Source organism: Anthonomus grandis, chromosome 17 (assembly GCF_022605725.1).
Source record: "Anthonomus grandis grandis chromosome 17, icAntGran1.3, whole genome shotgun sequence".
NCBI lineage: Eukaryota > Metazoa > Arthropoda > Insecta > Coleoptera > Curculionidae > Anthonomus > Anthonomus grandis.
In genome coordinates, this window is record NC_065562.1 from 15,786,439 (window position 1) to 15,806,986 (window position 20,548).

Here is a 20,548-nt window from a genome sequence, read left to right on the forward strand (position 1 = left end):
TTACTTAGGATATTTATAAATGTATAAAATTAGGATCGTAAATATTTAATTTATTAAAAGAATATTATTCTGTTTTTATTAGGTTAGGTTTCTTAGGTCTTTATGTTGTATTATTAATTGTAAAATAAAGTAACATTGAGATTTATATTAAAAATTAAGCAATTAATTTAATTTAGGTTAAAGTAATATTTTTTAAAGTACATTTAAATAAAAGTTTTTAAAATGAGAGAATATTTAAAATTATTTAGTTAAGATAAAATTGTATAAAATTAAGATCGTAAACATTTATAAGAAAATTTAAAGACAAGAAATTTAATACAAGTTTAAGAATGTGTCTTTGTGTCGTTTCACGTTATGCATTCAATAAATAAATTAAATTCAATAAATAAAATTAATTGTATTAATATAATTTGGGTCAACGTGACAATTATTTATGTATAAATTTTATTAAACTAATTAATTAGTCATTTAATTTATTATTAAATAAATAAAGTTAATTTAGGAATATTTTAATTAATTTAATATTGCTAGTAACAACTATTTAGATACAAATTTTAATTAATCCAAGGATATTCATTTTTTTATTGATGCTTATATTTCGAGAATATTTAAAATTTATTAATGAAGATTTTTATGTACGTAATTAAGGCCAGAAATAATTATTATTTATTAATTAATTAAAAAATAATCATATAGCCTTTAAAGTTATGCGTTAATTTAAAATTAAATAAATAAAATTAATATTTGGAAATTTTAATAAATTTGATTTAGACGAAAGTGACTTAGGTTAAATTAAAATAGAAAAATTAATAAATTATTTATTTAGTAAAGTAATGTACAAATTGAAATTAGTCAATATTTAATTATTGAAAATATGAACATCGTGTTTCTTCAGATTATGGACATATTATTTGGAAAAGCTAAGGAAAAGTCAATTTTAAACTTAAGTTAAATAAAATTAAATTAATTAATTAAAATATTTTAATTAATTAATTTCAGGTTAAATTTTTTATTATACAGGTTCAAATTAGTTAAAATTTGAACCAAATTTTTGAAATTTTAGATCCAAATTAAATTTTGAGAAAATTTCAAACGAATTTAAAATATTAATGTATTTAATTAATATCGTAAATATTTAAATAATGAAAATATATTAATCGTGTCCTCTCAAATTAATTGTGCAAATTATATGTAAAAATAAAGTAAAATTGAATTTTACATTAAATAAGTGAAATTAGAATAAACCTAATTTATTTAAAATTAGATCAAAATGATAACAAATTAGATGTAAATTTTATTAATTCAAGGGTATTTAAAAAAATTTTACTCTAAAGTTATATTTGTAATATTTAAAATTAAATAATATGGTATATGATAAAGATCGTAAACTATTTAATGTTTGTAGAAATGTAGTTATACTGAATTTTAATTTAAATTTAAATAAATAAAGTTAACTTAAGAATATTTTAATTAATTAATCCAAAGATTTTTTTTTTAAATTTTAGGTTTAAATTAATATTCGCCAAAATTGAAAATTGATTGTTTAAGATATTCAGTAAATTAAAAGATAATGATTGTGTCTTTACAGGTTATGCATATTTTATTTGTAAAAATTAATTAAATTAATTTACCTTAGGTTACAGTAGTAACTATTTGGGTATAAATTTAATTTAATTCAAGGATATTTGAAATTAGAAAGAAATTATCTTATTCTTGTAAGATGATAATTTATAAAAATAAAGTAAAATAATATTTAAACCGAAAATATTTATAATTAACGTAATATATATATTATGCCTATTATGGTATATAATCAATATTTTAAAAATGAAATAATGAAAAGTTGATAATTGTTCTTACATTTTATGCATAATATATTTTTTTTAAATTAAAACTGCAATTCATATTAATTATTTTGATTAAATTAATTATTATTGAAATATTCCCAGTACGAACTTTTACTTTTATATTTTGGTATTATATTTCTCACTAAAATATTTAAATAAAAATAAAATCATATTATCTTTTATAGCAATATCCCGGAATAACATTAAATTTATATAAAACATCTAGCCAAATATTTTATATTTTAATGCACACCATAAAATGAACATAAAACAATAATGCATTATAGAAAATTAATTTATAAGGAGGGAAGGCAGGACTTGTAAATATGTTCCTCATATCCCCAAATGTTATGCATAAAATTTCATTAAAATAATAATTATACGTTAATAAATTTATAATGAAAAGATTGTCGTGTCCTTATAGTTTATGCACAATATTCATTTATTCACATTATTTTCTTAAAAAACGTTTTATATGTAGATCAAAGACAAACTGTTTGTCATCCAATATACTTAAATATTTTAAAATTCCGTCCAGGTTTCTCCATTATTCTGCGACTCAAAGCCCGAAAAGAGCAAAAATATGGCCGTACATAAATATTGATAAAAAAAATTCCCAAGTAATGCATTTTTGTGAGTGAACCTTTACATGAGTCAAGGCAACTCCCTTGCCACATATACTTATGAAAAATTGATGCTTTTTTTTCCTTCCTTGAAAAGGTGAATAAAAACACTCCTTGAGTGGGATTTTTTATATATTTTAAGGGCATTTATACACTTATTAAACTAGTAAAAGCATTAAAAAAAATTAACAAAGAGTGCAGCAGAAATTAAAAAAAAACGATCAATTTTCACTGGCTGGCCAGAAGGTCCCAGCGAAAAGTTTATGCCAAAAAAAAAACTTTTAATTAAAAGTTTTTTAAAGTTTCCATTGTTCGCAGCTTGAAGTGGAAAGCTTCAATAATGACTTGTTAACTTATACTTCTGGGGTGCTTTCGGCCTCGTTCTTTCCATCATTTAATTGGAATAAGCCTTTGATGCAAGAGGAGAAAAATAACGTAAAATCATGGACGTTATGCTTTGGGGATGAACGAGTGCGTTTTTATGTCTTGTTTTTCCGAGGAAAATTGAGAGCATTATTATAATAATAATATAAAATTGAATTTGCTCTAATAAAACCTTGTTTAAAATATTTCCTTTTTTGTATACAATGAGATCAATCTGGTTCAATTTGCATGATTATATTGAAAATTCTCTTTCTTGATATAATGAACATTTTCCCATTTACGACCCTCGGAGGGTAAAGGATCCGTTAAGCCTTATTCAATGAATAAACAGAAATGTTCATCCCCTTATACGTCTAAAAATAGAATTATTCATTTTCCCTGATAAAAACCTACACTAACCGTAATTACCCAGTTATCTAACAAGATCTCAGGCCTAAAGTGCCGATTTATCTTGATTTGTTTTTTCCCCCCTATTCGGCCTGGATATTGACCGTCCGACACAAGATTAAAAGATAAACGAATTTTTTTCCTTTTTTGTTTTAGGAGCCTAATTACTATTTTAACGTTTACCGGACAAGTGCATGATAAATAGATAACTTGTGTAGCTATTTATAGTTTATAAGCGATAACTTACGTGCCGGAAGGGTCGTGTCTAGCTGCGATTTACTTACCTGAAAAATAAATGAACTAATAAAAATCAATTTTTGGACAAAAAAAAAAAGTTAAGTGGTTTGAATAATTAAACAAGGCAGCACATTATATATTTAAGTAACTTACTTTTAGGGTATTAATGAATTCATTTTTAAATATGATTAAAAGTTCGCATTAGTTTGAATTTTGAAGCAGAATATGTGAACAGTATCGAGTTTATTGAATAAAATTAGTGGAGAATATATAAATTATTTATTCTTGTATCAGAGTTTTTATATATTAATTTTTGCTAGTTTGGTCAATAAAAAAATAGAAAATAGTTAACACTTTCTTATGAAGAAATATCTGAAAAAACCTTATACAAATTAGTCATTATTTTTGGTAACTGAATGAATAAATTACCTGAAAATAAATACAAATATTTTTTAAATGTAAATTTGGCAATAAACCTTTTTAAAATTTGTATGAGACGTTTTATAGTATGGCATTATATGAAGTTTTTCAGTAATTTAATGAATAAATTATGTTGAAAAATTAGCCACAAAAAACTTAAAAAAATGTTTAATTTTAATGGATATATTTAAACTTTAATGAATAAGTTATCACTTTTATAAATAAGTAGTGGCTTAAAGTTGAAATCAGAGGGACACTGCATGATTTCCTTTAAAATTAATGGTTTCATTAATTTTAATTATTTTAATTTAATTAAATTTATTCAACAATAATTATTGTTCTTATAAACTGACGAATTTTGAATCAGAAAATCAAAAATAATCGGAATTTCCTTGAAAAAATTAAAAATTAGGTTATTATTTTGACTAATTTTACGGTTTGTAAGAAGAACCAAATTTATTAAATAAACTATTTATAATTTATATAAAAACATATATAAATTATTCCTCCTTAGTATGCAATAGTATATATTAAGTTTGTAGTAATTAAATAAGTAAATTAATTACAAAAAGAAGCAAGAAAAAATTACATGTTTTTAAATGTCAAAATTTAATGAATAAATTATATTAGCGTGGTATCATGGATTAAAGTAGCAATCAGAGTTACACTGCATGAATTTGTAGAAAAATAAAAAGTTTTATTAGTTTTGTTGGTAAAACCTAACAAACAAATTCCCTAGAAAAATTAAAAGTAGACTAGTATACTTACTTTATAATTTAATTATTTCTCAGTACGAGAGATTATATCAAATTTTTCAGTAGTTTTGTGAAAAAATTATATTGAGATTGTATTATGGCATCATGGCATAATAATTGCAGGCCAAGTTACACTACATGGATTCATCTAAAAATGGTTGTTTCATTAATTTCGAAACTTCAGTTCGTATAAATTAAGGAATAATTTCCATGGAAAAATATATGGTTAATGCTTTTTAGGTTATTATTTTTTATTTTAATAGATTAAAAAAAAAACGCGAACTTAATGAATAAACTGTTCATAATTTAATTATTCCTTGTACGCAAATAACAAATAACGTATAAATAATAACAAATAAATAACGCAGAAAAATTAGCCACAAAAAACTTAAAAAATGTTAAATTTTAATAGATATATTTAAACTTTAATGAATAAGTTATCACTTTTATAAATAAGTAGTGGCTTAAAGTTGCAATCAGAGTTACACTCATTCATTAAATTTTATTATTTTAATTAAATTAAATTTATTCAACAATAATTTTTATTCGTATAAACTGACGAATTTTGAATCAGAAAGTCAAAAATAATCAGAATTTCCTTGGAAAAATTAAAAATTAGGTTATTATAATAAATTTTACAGTTTTTAAAAAAAAGCAAATTTATTGAATAAACTATTTATAATTTATAAAAAAACGTATATAAATTATTCCTCCTTAATATGCCATAGTATATATTAAGTTTGTAGTAATTAAATAAGTAAATTAATTACAAAAAGAAGCAAGAAAAAATTACATGTTTTTAAATGTCAAAATTTAATGAATAAATTATATTAGCGTGGTATCATGGATTAAACTAGCAATCAGAGTTAAACTGCATGAACTTGTAGAAAAATAGAATGTTTTATTAGTTTTTACACTTTTGTTCGTGTAAACTAACAAAAAAATTCTCTGGAAAAATTAAAAGTAAACTAGTATACTAACTTTATTCAAAGTGCTTAAAAAACGCGATTTAATGAATAAACTCTTTATAATTTAATTATTCCTTAGTACGAGAGTTTATATCAAATTTTTCAGTAGTTTTGTGAAAAGATTATATTGACATTGTATTATGGTATCATGGAATTATAATTGCAGGCCAAGTTACACTACATGGATTCATCTAAAAATGGTTGTTTCATTAATTTCGAAACTTTAGTTCGTGTAAATTAAGAAATAATTTCCATGGCAAAGATATATGGTTAATACCTTTAAGGTTATTATTTTTTGTTTAAATTCTGGATTTAAAAAATTAAAATTTATCGTTATGATTCATGGCCACTATTATCTACCTTAAAAAATAAATGAAAGCTTAAAAATTTTATAGTATGGCATAATATCAAGTTTTTCAGTAATTTAATGAATAAGTTACGTAGAAAAATTAGCCATAAAAAACTTTAAAAAATTTAAATTAGATATATTTAAACTTTAATGAATAAGATATATCTTTTATAAATAAGTCAGAAAATCAGAACTTGTCAGAATTTCATTAATTAGGAAAAATTAAATCTATTGACTAATTTTACAGTTTTTAAAAAGAGGCAAATTTATTGAATAAACTAACTAAAAAAATGGAAAAATTAAAAGCAGGCTAGTAAAATAACTTTATTCACAGTGCTTAAAAAAATGCGAACTTAATGAATAAACTGTTTATAATTCAATTATTCCTTAGCACGATAGTTTATATCATATTTTTTAGTAGTTTTGTGAAAAAATTGTATTTATATTGTATCTAAATCATCTAAAAATGGTTGTTTTATTAATTTCGAAACTTTAATTCGTGTCAATTAAGGAATAATTTCCATGGAAAAAATATATGGTTAATGCCTTTAAGGTTATTATTTTTTATTTCAATTCTGGAACTAAGAAAATGAAATTTATTATTATAATTCATGGCCACTATTACCTACGTTAAAAAATAAATAAATGCTAAAATAATAAAAATTTACCGAAATAAACTAACATCTTAATACCATGCAATCCATACTAAACGTCTTGCCAGAACAAACGGGAATCCTAAATCACAAAGCTATTGTCAATATAACCATTGTTCCAGAACTAATTGCATTAAAACAAGGATGATACAATAGTCAAGATTTAATTGTGTCTCTCTTGCTCCCCGGGTGGAATTTCTTGGGGATTTCGATGTCAGGGCAAACACTGAAGGTGTTGCTGCCAGAAAGCAATTAACTACCAGGTGTAGGATTAATTACTTAACGATTAGTTTCCGGTGTAAATTGGGTCCCAAGGAATAAAATCAAAATTATTCCCCTGCAACATAACTCACACCCTTAATAAATTGGAATTTATTGAGACCCGATGCCCTTTTGGAGACTGTAATGTAGACGTATTGTTATGGGTGCATTGTCTTTCAGTTGATTTAGTGTTTATTAGTTTGGAGGCTTTTGAATTATGTACTGTACTGGCTATTTTGGAATTTATTCGTTAATTTTTTTTTAGATTTTTAGAATATATTATCGCGTTGGTTTGTTGGGGTGTATTAATAGTCTCTTTATAATTTTGGTTAACCTACTTGTTAGTTTACATGAGAAAAATTAGTTACACAATTCTATGTTTAAATTTCTATGTTTAAAAAATTTTATAATTCATGTATATTGCCGTCAAACTTTAAATAATTTATTTGTTACACTAACATAATTAGAAACTGAAAAAAATCTATCAATTTCAGTAAAATTATTTATTATTTTCTCTTTTTTTTTTTGAAGCGAGTTTATTAATTTTTTTTTAGGAAATCGTAACGACAAATTTTTGATTTTTGCTTAAAACTTGAAAAATTTTAATTTTTTTTAATTTGAAAAAAAATTACTCAATTATTTTATTTGCCAAATTCATTGCCATTTCATTACTTAAAAACTTAAAAAAACGCCAATTTTCCATTTATTTTTCCAAAAATTAAACAATTTTAATTTGAATTAGTAGCAGTTGAAGTAGAAATTGAAGTTATAGCAGCATTTTAGCAAAATTATTCGTTAATTCTGCATTATTGCACCTAATTTATTTATTTTAAAAGGGATAATTTAGTCCAAAATTAACTGAAATTAATCCAAATAATTTCTCACCACGCCTTTCGGGCATTTATCTCTTAAAGTTTCTATTTATTCAAGCTTTCTAATATTTTGTAATCCTCCTAGCTCCTTTTGACCCTGTTCTCCTGGGACTCAAATTAATTTTTCATGTATTTGAGGCCTTGGAAATTGGTCATTTTTCATGTTATTCTCTCATTTATTCCAGACATTGGATCTTATATTTTATATTCGATAAATCAATTTCAAGTTTTACGATTTTAATTGATTTAAAATAGTTTTCCTTGCTTTTAAGGTAATTTATGTTTTCCAATCCTTGGAATTAGTCTTTCATGTTTAATAACTATATGAAGTAATATTTAAGTTTGTTCCAGACATTCTCATTAATTTTTAATATTTTTCAGGCTTTCGAAGTCATTTTTCATGCTTTTCTAATGTTATGGTATATACATATTCTATATTTAAGGAATTTCACATGTCAAAAAACATAAAATTATATTTTTTTTATCAAAAAACGATTGGCATGTCGCACACCAATTACTTTTCATTTGAATTCGTCATAGCAGCATTTCAGCAAAATTATTCATTAATTCTACATTTTGGCACCTAATTAATTCATTTTATAATGTAGGACTATAATATCAATTATAGGGATTTATATCAATTTTTCTTAAAATTTTAAATAATGCTCATTAATTTCACTTGTAAAAAAATATGTTTTTTTTTTTAAAACTGCGTGACCTACATTATTTAATTTGTATTTAAATTCTCCTAGTCAGCAGCATTTGAGTAAAATTATTCTTTATTTCCGCATTAAATTGCACCTAATATTTTAATTTATCATGATAGGTTTTTTGTAGATACATAATAATGAATTTTTAAATATTTCTCAGAAATTTCTTAGAAAATGTATTCATTAATTTTGTGACGTCACTAAAAGCACAAAAACATTAACAATAAATTATTAATATATTTTTTGAAGCTATTGACATTTTAGTAAAATTATTCGTTAAAATATTTTTTTAGGACTACTTTATTATTTTTTTTAGCTCTAATTAGTAGCGAGAGATTCGGTAGTCTTACTTCAATAAAAAAATCCAAAATACACATTTTGTTTTTAAATAGAAGCAGTTACCAATAATTCGATTTCGATTTTTCGAACCCGATTTATTCATCATTTAGTAGATATAAAATATTTTAATTTTTTTTTTAATTCTAGAAAATTTATTCGTTAATTTTACGAGACCAAATATATTGACATGACGTGCATCACTCATTTTTTATTGAAATCAAGCCTCGTTAATTTCAATTTTTTGCATTTAATTTATTCATTTATTATAGTAGAATGTCATGCATTGAAGCCTAGTAATACATTTCAAATTATTTCTCAAATTTCATTTTGACTTGACCTAAAGCTTAGAAAACATCAAAATTTTGTTTTTTTTTATAAAAACTATTGACACGACTTCCATTATTTAATATTTATTTAAATTTGTCTACTTATAGCAGTATTTAAGTAAAATTATTCGTTATTTTTCCATTTTTTTAACTAGTTTATTTATCTTCTTTTTAGGTAATTGGTAGGCAATAAACGCTTAATGACATATTTCTAACCACTGATGCGACTGACTTATACAAGTTTTTATCTGAATTTCAATTTCAACAAAATTATTCATCAATTCTACGTTTTTGTGCATAAATTATTCATGAAAAAAGATAGGACTTAGTCAATATAAATAAATACTAATTTCACTCAAATTAAAATTAAAAAAAAAATATTTTTTATATAGTTTTAAAAAATTATTTTCTTTTGAAAACCATTGATACGATTTTATATTACTCGAATTCCCCAAGTAATTTATCAGCATTATAGCAAAATTATTTCTGACTTCTACATTTTTGCACCTAATTTGTTCATTGATCAGGACGTTTAAGGATAAGGATACAATTTATTCGTTAATTTTCGTTGACCAAAAACCCAAAAGAACATTAAATTTTGCTTCTTTTTCAAAAAACTATTGACCTTTCTAGCATTAAACGGTTCTCATTCGAACTCAACCCAAGCAATAGCAGCCAAATTAATTCTTTCTATCGATCTACGGTGCGCACGTACAAAAGTCCATTTCCGCTCCTACGCTAAGCCCCCCTAACTAGATCCGTTGCGACACAATAATTCCGTCTCTACTATCGGATTTGATCAAAATCGCCCGTCGATCCAGGACAAAAGACCGTTAAACCGGTTTTTTAATTTTCATCCAACACGAACGGGTGCGTCGAATTATTCAAACCGATCGGGGCTACGAGTCTTAAAAACAATTAACGAATAAAATTTACGATTTTTTCGATTTAACGTTGACTGAATAACGGATGGTTCTGTATATATGCATTAATGGCATAAGCCTGATCGAGACACCGGGATTTACCGCTGCGGAATTTCAAATTGAGTCATGCTGCTGGTTATTACGGGAATCGATATCCAAAATGACATCCTGCCGTAATAGCCTTTTAGTTACGCTAGGTATATAAGATGGTTATGGGTTAACGAATAAATAGGCAAGGATTTATTGAGGCAGAGTAGCGAGACGTACATCAAAGCATATAATGAAAAATTGCACTATATACTTTGTTGAGGCTCTAAGACGATATTGACGAGCTATAAACGCCGATAAGATAAATAAAGAGAAATATATAAATATAAGAGAAATAAACGTCAAAATATAAAGCAAACATGTATTTAAAAATTTTGTGAAGGCTCTGGTAAGGAAGAAATGCAAGTTTTTGAGATATTCGTTTCTTACGTAATAGAAGAAACATCTGGTTATTAGGAAAACGTTTCTCCTTATAAGCATTTGTAAGGAAAACGTACGTTGTAAAAGTTTTTATTTTAACTGCTTTAAAATCTAAAAAAAATCTTTAAAAACTCCTTAGAATATTCAATGATTTTTGTACAACGATGAAATTTTATGGGAAAATTAGGTTTTGTCCATGGAAGCCATCATCAAGTTGGTTTTTTGAATTACAGCACTAACTCCATTTTTTGGTCTTTAGCATGCCTAGAAACTAAAATAAAATTTTAAAAAATCTGAAAAAGTTGCCTGTAAAGATGCCAAAATGAAAAAAAATAAGTAGGTTTGGTTTAATAATAAAATTTAATATTAAATAAGTAAGTAGGTAAGGTTTTGTCCTAAGAAGCAATTTTTAACTAAGTTTTTTGAAATACAGCCCTGAAATCGCTTTTGATTTTTTGGCATTACGTAAATTGGAAATTTTGTAAGAAAATCTGGAAAAAGTACAAAAACGGAACTAAAAAATAAGAGTCAATAAAAAACTAAATTCAGTACAGGGTCGTATTCAACAAAAAGCATTGACTGCCTAAAGAATTTCATGCCAAATTAGGTTTTATTACAAAAATATTAAGAAAATTATCCTTAGAATGCAAAAAAATTACAGGATCGTATTTTAAAAAAAAATAGGTACCTGGAAAAATTGGAGCAATTTTTTGTTACAACGTTTTGTCTTTTGGGCGTCATCATCATTAATTTTTTACTTTAATTTTGTGGCCCCTGTTTCTTCTTTCATTTCAATGATTTTTACTTAACTAAAATACAGGGTCGTATTAAAAAAAAAGTTTTAGTACCAAAAATCTTTTTTTATATACTGAAAAAGTTAGCACTTTTCATTTTCCTTTTTCAGATCTTTTTTTTTAACGGAAATTCGATGAAAAGTACAGGGTCGTATTTAAAAAAACAACTTTGGCTGCCTGGGGCAATTTTAATTTAATTTTTGTTTATACAAATATTCGATGTTTCGTCTTTGAAAGACCATCATCAATGGCTTTTGTCAATTCGGTTCTAAATCATATTATTTTTTGGTTTTTTAGTACCTTTTCCTCTTTTATTTTTAAGAAATTTAAATAAATATATTATTAAAAGTTGAATAATATATAATATTGTACTAACTGGAAAATGTTAAAATCTTTCGAATCTTTAATATCCAAATATTTACAAGTATAAGCCGTACTTTTATTATCTAAAATGATCAAATAAATTTTATAAATTTATTTTTTTTTTTAAATTTTTTGGCTAAAACTACACAATTGCATTTGAAATATTTTTTTTTTAAATATTTATAAACAAGGACAAAAAAGTAAAAATACAACGATTTTTAGAAGTAAAAATACGATGAGCACTTTACTTACAAAAATCCTTGATGATGACCCCAAAAAATGAAACGTTGTATATGTGTAATGAAAATTTGACCCAGGAAAAGTCCCTGAATTTTTTATCAAATTTTTTTTCTGAAAAATGTCTTAAAAATAAAAAAAAATGGTGGTAAATCTTCCAGGATTTAAAAAAAGATTCTTGATACTAGAAGCTTTTTCTTTAAATACGAACCTGTACTTATTATCGAATTTTTTTATCAAAAAACTTCGGAGTCTTTGATATCCGACAAATTTACAGGGCCGTAATTTAAGAATCTGAAAACAATCGAAAAATTTCAATAATTCGGATTTTTTTTTACTAAAACTGCAATCTGACTGCAAGGAAACCTAATCTTTGGAAGCAATTAGCAAATCGAGTTTTTTTAAATACAGTCCTGGATGGAAAAAAAAATTCTACTCATTTTAAAGAAAAATCCAAAAAGTCGCATATCAAAATAATTAAATATATAGTACAGGGCCGTCTTTAAAAAAAACTTTTGCTGTCTGCAAAAATTTAGGGAGTCATAATGTTTTTTGCATCCAAAATCTTTTTAAATAGAAATTTGATAACAATAACAGGGTCGTATTAAAAAAAAATTACGGACTGCAAATGTTAAAATTTTTATACTTACTGTTTGAAGATACTGAAAAAATTGATAATTTTGATTACAGGGTCGCATTTAAAATACAACTTTAGACTGCCTGGAAAATAGAAATTTAGTCCTTAGGACCCAGTAGCAAATAATTTTTTTTAATACAGCCCTGGATCTTCTTTAACTACTTTAAAAAAGTTTTTTTTCTAGGTATTTTTAAGAAAAATCTGTAAAGTTATTTCCAAAAAAAAAAGTAAAAAAATAGTACAGGGTCGTATTTAAAAAAAAAATAGCCTTCAACATAAATTTGTTAAATATTATGTAATAAGTAAATATTGAAATATTTTAAATTTGTTAATTTTTAAAATATTTCAATATTCTTTTGTGACTCTTTTTAAATTTTTAAAAATGTCCGATGTTTCGGCTTGTGGTGGCCATCATCTTTTTTCTTAATTTTATTAAATTAAAGATTTTTCGAAATAGGAGTTCCATAAAAAGTACAGAGTGGTATTTAAAAAAAAAGTTTAACAGGACCGTATTTAACAAAAAAAAAACATAAAATTTTACGGGAAAGTTGGGTTTTATCCTTGTGAGCGATCATCAATTTGACTTTTGAAATACAGTCCTGAATCCAATTTTATTCTTTGGCATTACAAAAAAAAATCAGATTTTTAAAAAAAAATTGGAAAAATTGCCTGTAAGGATCAATAAAAAATTAAATTAAAATGCAGGGCAGTATTTAATAAAAACCGACTGACTAAAATATGTCTATGGAAAAATTAGGTTTGGTGTTTCAATAAAAAAATTAAATCTTAAGAAAGCAAAACCTTTAAATAAAAAGTACAGGATTGTATTTAAAAAAAAATCTTAAGTACGAAGAATCTTTTTTGAAATTCTGGAAGAGTTAGCATAATTTTTTTTCCTTTCTAGGGAATTTTCGATTCAAAAATGTAATAAAAAGTACAGGGTTGTATTTGAAAAAAGCTTTTTTTTTAAATTTCTTAATTTTTTTTTAAGGCAAAGCCCTGGATTTTGTTAAGACATGCTAAAAAAAGAAAAAAATTATGGATATTTTTAAGAAAAATCCGGTAAATCACTTTCCAGAAAAAAAAATTATTAAATAATACACGGCCCTGCACTATTTATTACATTTTTAAAATTTTTAAAATAAAAAACGAATTTATAGTCATGTATGTGCAAAAATTTGCGGAACTTTTTAAAATGTCCAACATTTCGTCAAAAGACAAAAGACAGGACTTTAGGTTAGACTCTAGGTTTAGGTAGTTTCAGGAAACTTAGGACTAACATCTTTTTTTGCATTAAAGATTTTTTCATAAAATAATTCGATATAAAATACGGGGTGATATTGTAAAAAAACTGCCTGAAATCTGCAAAATGTACAAGTACAGGGCTAAAAAATTCAAGAAAGTTATCAATTTTGGATTTTTTATTCAGAAATGATAACTTAAATATCTGTATAAAATATATAATGTAAATATCTCTGGAAACTACAGGGTAGCCTTTAAAAGAAGAAACTACTTAATACCTATAGAATTTCTAGCTATAGGCCCATAGCTAAAAAGAAAACAGTGCCTAGAAAAATCATCAAATTTTAATATTTCAAGATTTTCCAATTCACTTTTTGGCTCTAAAATAGCAGAGCATTGAATTTTTCTGGAAAAACTAGAACAGTTGCTTCTGGAGATCCGAAAACCCCAAAGGAAAATTCTGGAGAAACTCAGAGTTTTTAAGATAAGAGCCTCCAAAGGGGCCATTTTACAAGAAAGAAGACTTTACATCATAGAGCTTCCTTGATTCATAAAAAGTGAAATTTCTCAAAAGCTACTTAACGCAAATTAATGAAACCTACATTCAAGTGTTAAGAAAACATTTCTCTATAATTTTTGTAATGACCCTAAGGCAAAATAGATAAGAGTTTTTGAGGCAACAGCCTCCAAAACAGCTAAAGTAAAAATCTTCCTTATTAAGGTTTACGTAAGCATATTCACACCATTGATGTGAAAACTATAAGGAAAAAACAAGTCTTTTAATATTTTTGGCTTCAAAAATAACCGTTTAACATGTTTAATAAAAATTTTCTTTTATAAGGGGTCAGTGCTAGTAAAATCTAGACTCTAGGTTTTATGCGTGCTAGAAGCTGGATGAGTTTAAGGGTGCGTAGCGAAAAGCGGGGTCATAAATAAAAAAAATCAATAAATATAACCTTAAAAACCGACGTCCGAATTTCGATTCCAGCGATCCATGTCCTCCTAAATCCCTATTAATAAAAAAAAAGAAAACAACAAATAATATTAACGAAACAAAAATGCGAAAACTTACTCTAATCCTTGCTCGGAAAACGCCTCACTGATATCAGAATCACTCCTGGGCAAAACCAAACGCGGTAAAATCGTCGCCTTTTTCCTGCGGGTTTTCAACGTGGTTTGCTGCGACAAACTCATAAACTCGGGAGTGCGGTGAGGCGAGTGAGGCGACAGGATCGTCAGCCTCCTCTCGCCCGGACTCAAACTCAAATAACCAGCGGGAGGAGGAAGACTCAAGTGCTGCGGTACTCGCATCTTTCCTGACCTATAAATTGACCCCATTTAGATAAAATTCTGATTTTTTATGTGACAATTTACTCACCACATCCCTCTCTTCTTTTCCGCACTAATCTCCGATGACGTACTAAGACTCAGAGCCGATCCCTCACCACTCACCGCGTGCCTTTTCAGAACCATTTCTCGATCAATCGTCTCCAAACTCTTCGCTTCCGTACTCTCAGAGAACACCCTCCTCATGTCCCTCTCTGAGGTGCTCAAAAAACTCTTTGAAGTCACCGTCTTAAGACTCTCCATGCTTCGGGCGGTTTCAGTGCGATTTCCGGCGGTGAGAAACTGCCCTTTGACCGGTAAAGAGTCGTAGTCCTCTTGGCTAGAGCTCGAGTGAGGAGTGGTGAGTCGTGAGTAGCGAGGACTCGCCCTGAAACTCACGCTTTCCGTTTCGGATTCGACTGAGTCACCGCTGGCTTGTTGAGTTACTATTTGACATTGAGGGGTTGGTTCGGTGCTAAAGGTTTCTGCTACTGCTAAGTGTTGAGTGGTTTGTTCTGTGGTTAATTCAGCTACTAGGGTTGAGGTTGAGGTGGTCCTGGATACGTCTTGTTGTATGAGGGTGATGGTGGACGAAGTTTTTCTGAGGTGGTTTAGGGGTTCCAGGGAAGTTTCTTCCTCCTCCTCCTCCATTTTGGGGTGTTTTTTCAGGTAAATTTCGGTTGTTTTGAGTGAGTATCAGGACGGCATTAAGTGCGCTAACTGTAAAAAAATTGCTTATATGATGCTACTTTGTCAGAGTGGGATTTTGAGCCATTTCCAACAAACGATAGTGGAAAAATATCGTGACTTTTAAAATACATCCATCCGTTCGATCAATATGTAGAGTATCCACGTATCATAGCCCTTAAATGAAAGTCTATCATGCGATAAAAACCACCCCGATGGGGAAATTAAATATCACTATGCCAAACTGTTTTGAAATCAAGTAACATATTATATTATATTATTATACTTCTTTAAAAAATCGCTGTTTTTTGTCTATAATATCCAATCTAATAGCACTGTTTTTGTATTAAATATTCATTAATATACATATAAATAAATATATAAAATTTAAATAAACAAACTGTGTTAATAGAATATTAACAGCGAAATCAGCTGTTATTCATGTGTATTATTTTGGAAAACAATGTTTTTTGAAAATAATTTCTTACTGGTAAGTTGTGTAGGGTGGGTGGGGGGTTAAGGGTAGGGTTAATAAAAAACGTTTTTTTAGCAGAAAAAAATTGCCTGAGAAAAAATCCTTTTTAATAAGATTATAGGTGATAAAAAAATCTATAGTTTTTGTATCTATACTTTTTTCACTTAACCTCACAGTTTTCGAGTAAAACGTGAATCATTACCTAGCCATTATCTAGGTTCCAACATACAGTTTTTAAATTAAAACTATTGGTATATTTATGAACCGTATATGGTCAAGGTATACTTATTAAACTGTAGAATATACGTGTATCATGAACGATTCTGTTTATAAAACATTGACAAGGCATTTACATATCTAGTCCTTAAACTCGATTACTACACCTGATATATGTGATAAAATGACCCCAGTATGACATATATACCTCACTGGAGCATACGATATACTTTTTATACACGTATATAATAGTGAATAAAACATAAAAATAATATTAAATTCCTCAACGTATATCACCCGGATATTTTATCCAATATCTATAGTTGAAGCTCAACCAAAAATATATATTTATACTAACAATAACCGCTTATTTAACTATCGTGTATTGCTTGGAAAGTTCCCATCTTGGGGTCTGAATAGTTTTGAATAAGGGTTTAATTTGGGATAGTTGTAACCCTTGCCTAAGGGATGATCGCTTGTGTAAAATTAAATCTTTTCCTGTAGGCCCTTACGGGTAAAAGATCGTCCCTAAATCAATTATTCATTAGTCACTTATAGAGTTAATTAATATTTAGTAAGGAACATTTTAAATAAAAATAATCATTAAATAAAAATAATTTTTAAGCCCTTGTGTTTACTTTATATTCTTTAAGGTTGTTTATTTTTTCTTTGAGAGGGGATATGCCCGAAGGATTTATTTGGGTGAACGGGAGTTTTTTAATTCAAAGTAATTCTGGATAAATTACATTTAAAAAAACTAATTTCAATTCATGATTAATAAATAAATTAATATGTTTTCCTGGAAGTTGTTTTACATTGACTTTCTTTATTTTTTTAGTGTTTTTTTAAATAAAAATATTCTATTGGATATTTTTTATAATTTTCATGCCGATTTTCCCTGGTTTTTGATCAGAAAAAAACATCGTTTTATGACAATTAATAATAAAATAAATGTTTTTTCATATTCTTGCTATTTAGCTACAAAACGTTTATTTAAATAAATGTAAAACACTGTTTAAATAAATATCTTAATTCTTGTATATCAACGAAGAAATTTTTTTTTATGATGACTTCTTATTACTGTTACTCAAAAGAACTGCTCTGATTAATGTCGTATCAAAACCCTTAAAATCACTGCTGAGTTAAATATTTTATAATTAACAAACAATTATTTATTCTGATGTGCCTGTTTTGGACAGCTGGACAATTATTTGTCCCACATTAACCCCTTTTATTTGCTTTCCTTCCCTGAGGGTTAAAGTTTTGTTTATTTGGTCAGATGAACTATGAAGAGTCGCTACTGATTACACTTACCATATTCAAATAGGATTCAAATTTTAACCTTCACTAGTAAAAAATTTGATCTTTATCTCAGTAGTGAGTTTCTTACTCAGGCAAAATCTTGAAACGAGTTTCGCTTCTCCACCTGTTTTAAAAGTTTCCCAGTAGTTTTTCTCTAAATAATGTCCGTCGGGCTTCGTGGAAAACGCATGGAAACTTTAAGTCAACTTTTCCAGTGCCCCAAAAGGGGTTTTCTTGAGTTTTATGCAAGTGGTCTCGAATTATACCGACGTAGCAGTTTTCGTTTATCTTTCTGGAAAACTGTTTACTGTTTAGAGGAAATTATTTACAACGCTCTGTTAGTCGAGAATTTGCATTTTCTTTTACATACCAAAGTAAGTTTATTAATTTTAGGTGTGTTTGTTATGTTAATTAAAGTAAAACCTTAATCACATCCAGTTATATTATGCATGATTTTATGAAAAAATCTTATTTTGGTGAAAAATTCAGAGAAAACAAAACCAAAAAAAATTATTAGAAATGTCAAGTTTTGGGTATTTTTTTGGTAATAATAATTTTGCACCCTAATGGTAACCTAACAAATGCTTGAAAATAGCGAAGCTATTATAAAATACATTTTTATATTAATACTATAAAAATGATTTATATATTTATACTAAGCAGCCACTTAGGAAATAAAATATTATTTTGAGGTCCATGTATTCTTAAAAGCACTGCTAAGATTTTTTCATATCAAAGCCAACAGGATAAAAAAATTAATTATCGAAAAATCTTGAAAAATCACACCAAAGACATTATTTAGCAGAAAATCACTGATGAGATTTGTCCTCGAATTCTTTTTTCTAATTCTCTTATCTATAAATTTTTAAAATATATTTTTATATGTGAATAAAACAATTATTATTACTGAATAAAGTAAAGTCACTGATGTGATAAATATATTAATTGTGCATTTTACTACTTGCACTACTGACATTTGCAGGTTATAATTTTATAAATCAAAGAAAGTTCTAAGTCTTGTTCGGCATAAATCACTGCTGAGATTTTTTTTATTCCAATGGCAACAGAACATTTATAAGTTTAATATTAAGTAACCTTTAAAATCACTTTACTTGTTGTTACTGTTATATATTTATTTTTTAAATCACTGATAATAGATAGAAGATACATTTTTTCTGTTACTGTAAAAATAATAATTTTATAATTTTACCACCTTCAAGGAAAGAAAACAATTTTAATAAGAATAAACCAATCATTTATATTAATTAAAAGTAAATAAAGCAAGAAATATAATAAATGTATTAAGATAAAAAAATCTATTTTTTCATTATAAACATTCAAAAACACTGGTGAGATAAATATTGTATTTTTTGCATATGAAGGAAATCTGTTTTTTTTTGGTTCTTTTTAATTGGTTAACTCTTAGTCTCTTACACCTAATAAAAATCCAAATATATATTACTCTAAATCACTGCTGAGACCCTTAAATCACCGATCACTGATATGGTTATTATTTTATGAAAACTCCTAAAATCATTGCTGAGGTTTTCTTATAAAGTCAATATGAAAAAATATTTATTAATTGAATAAAAATCATTGCAACAAAAATACTTAAAAAATCATTGTTGAGATAAATATCGTTAAAAACCTAAAAACCACTACTGAGATTTGCGCCAAATTTATTTCCTACTAAATTCAGTGTCCCTTGGATTGACTTTAATAGGCTCGATCCTAAAAATCACTGCTGTGATAAAAATTGTATCATTTTCAAGTAGATAGAAATTAACTGATTTCATAAATTTTAGGATTACTCTTGAGATAAATAATTTGTCGTTTTATTGCCTCAAAGAAAACAAAACAATTTTAAAAACTTTTAAAATCACTGCAGAGGTTTGCGTACAATCTTTTTAAAACTAATTTATTATGAGTATATTTTTGAAATCACTGTTGAGATAAATAATTAAATAATTCTAACAAAATAATTTTGGTGAGAATAAAACAATGATTTTTACTGATTGAGTTGACTTGAATAAGCTGGATCCTGAAAATCACTGCCGTGATTATTTTTTAATTATTTTTAAATGAATAAAAAATTAACCGCATTAAAATCTTTTAAAATTACTACTGAGATTTTTGCTAAATTCATTGTCAAGGTAATATTAAAATTGAGATTACCATTGAGATGGAGTATGATGATCCCAAAAATCACTGCTGTGATAAACATTTTATTAAAGATGAAAAATATACCCATTTCTAAACTTAAAGAAATGTCTTTTAATATATTATTATCATTGCTGTAAAAATATTTATATTTTTTTGAAAAAATAATAAAATAATTGATGCAATATTATCGAGACTTTTAAAACTACTGTTGAGATCCCTATTTTAACATTTGTTTGCTATTTAGATAGAAATTATGATTTTAATAGAAGTGAATTTAAAAATGACTGCTACAAATAGGTTCTAGATAAGAAAATCCATTTTTATAATAGCTTCACCATTTTCAAGCATTTTTTTAAATTATCATTAAAATACAAAATCATTAATAACAAAAAAAATACCCAAAACCTTCCATTTCTAATAATTTTTTATTGGTCTTGTTTTCTGCTTTTTCACCAAAATGAAATTTTTTCATTAAATCATAACTTAACTGGATGTGATTAACGTTTCACTTTAATTAGTATATCAAACACACTTAAAATTAATGAAGTTACTTTGGTATGTGAAAGAAAATGCAAATTCTCGAC

At 26.2% G+C, this 20,548-nt stretch overlaps 1 protein-coding gene across 8 annotated transcripts in view; it reads right to left on the reverse strand.

Moving 5' to 3' along the window:
• Positions 1-20,548, reverse strand: part of LOC126746405 (cAMP-specific 3',5'-cyclic phosphodiesterase) — a 415,679-nt gene that overhangs the window by 203,916 nt on the left and 191,215 nt on the right. For 2 of the 8 annotated variants that reach the window (XM_050454647.1, XM_050454646.1), the window contains exons 2-4: positions 15,174-15,841; positions 14,868-15,116; positions 14,752-14,805 (exon numbers count right to left, since the gene is read on the reverse strand). The exons of 5 other annotated variants lie outside the window; for them this stretch is intronic. In XM_050454647.1, coding sequence (XP_050310604.1) covers positions 14,752-14,805; positions 14,868-15,116; positions 15,174-15,772 — 902 coding nt within the window. In that variant the 5' untranslated portion in view covers positions 15,773-15,841. The remainder of the gene's footprint in view (positions 1-14,751; positions 14,806-14,867; positions 15,117-15,173; positions 15,842-20,548) is intronic. One more of the 8 variants, XM_050454649.1, reaches the window with a different exon arrangement.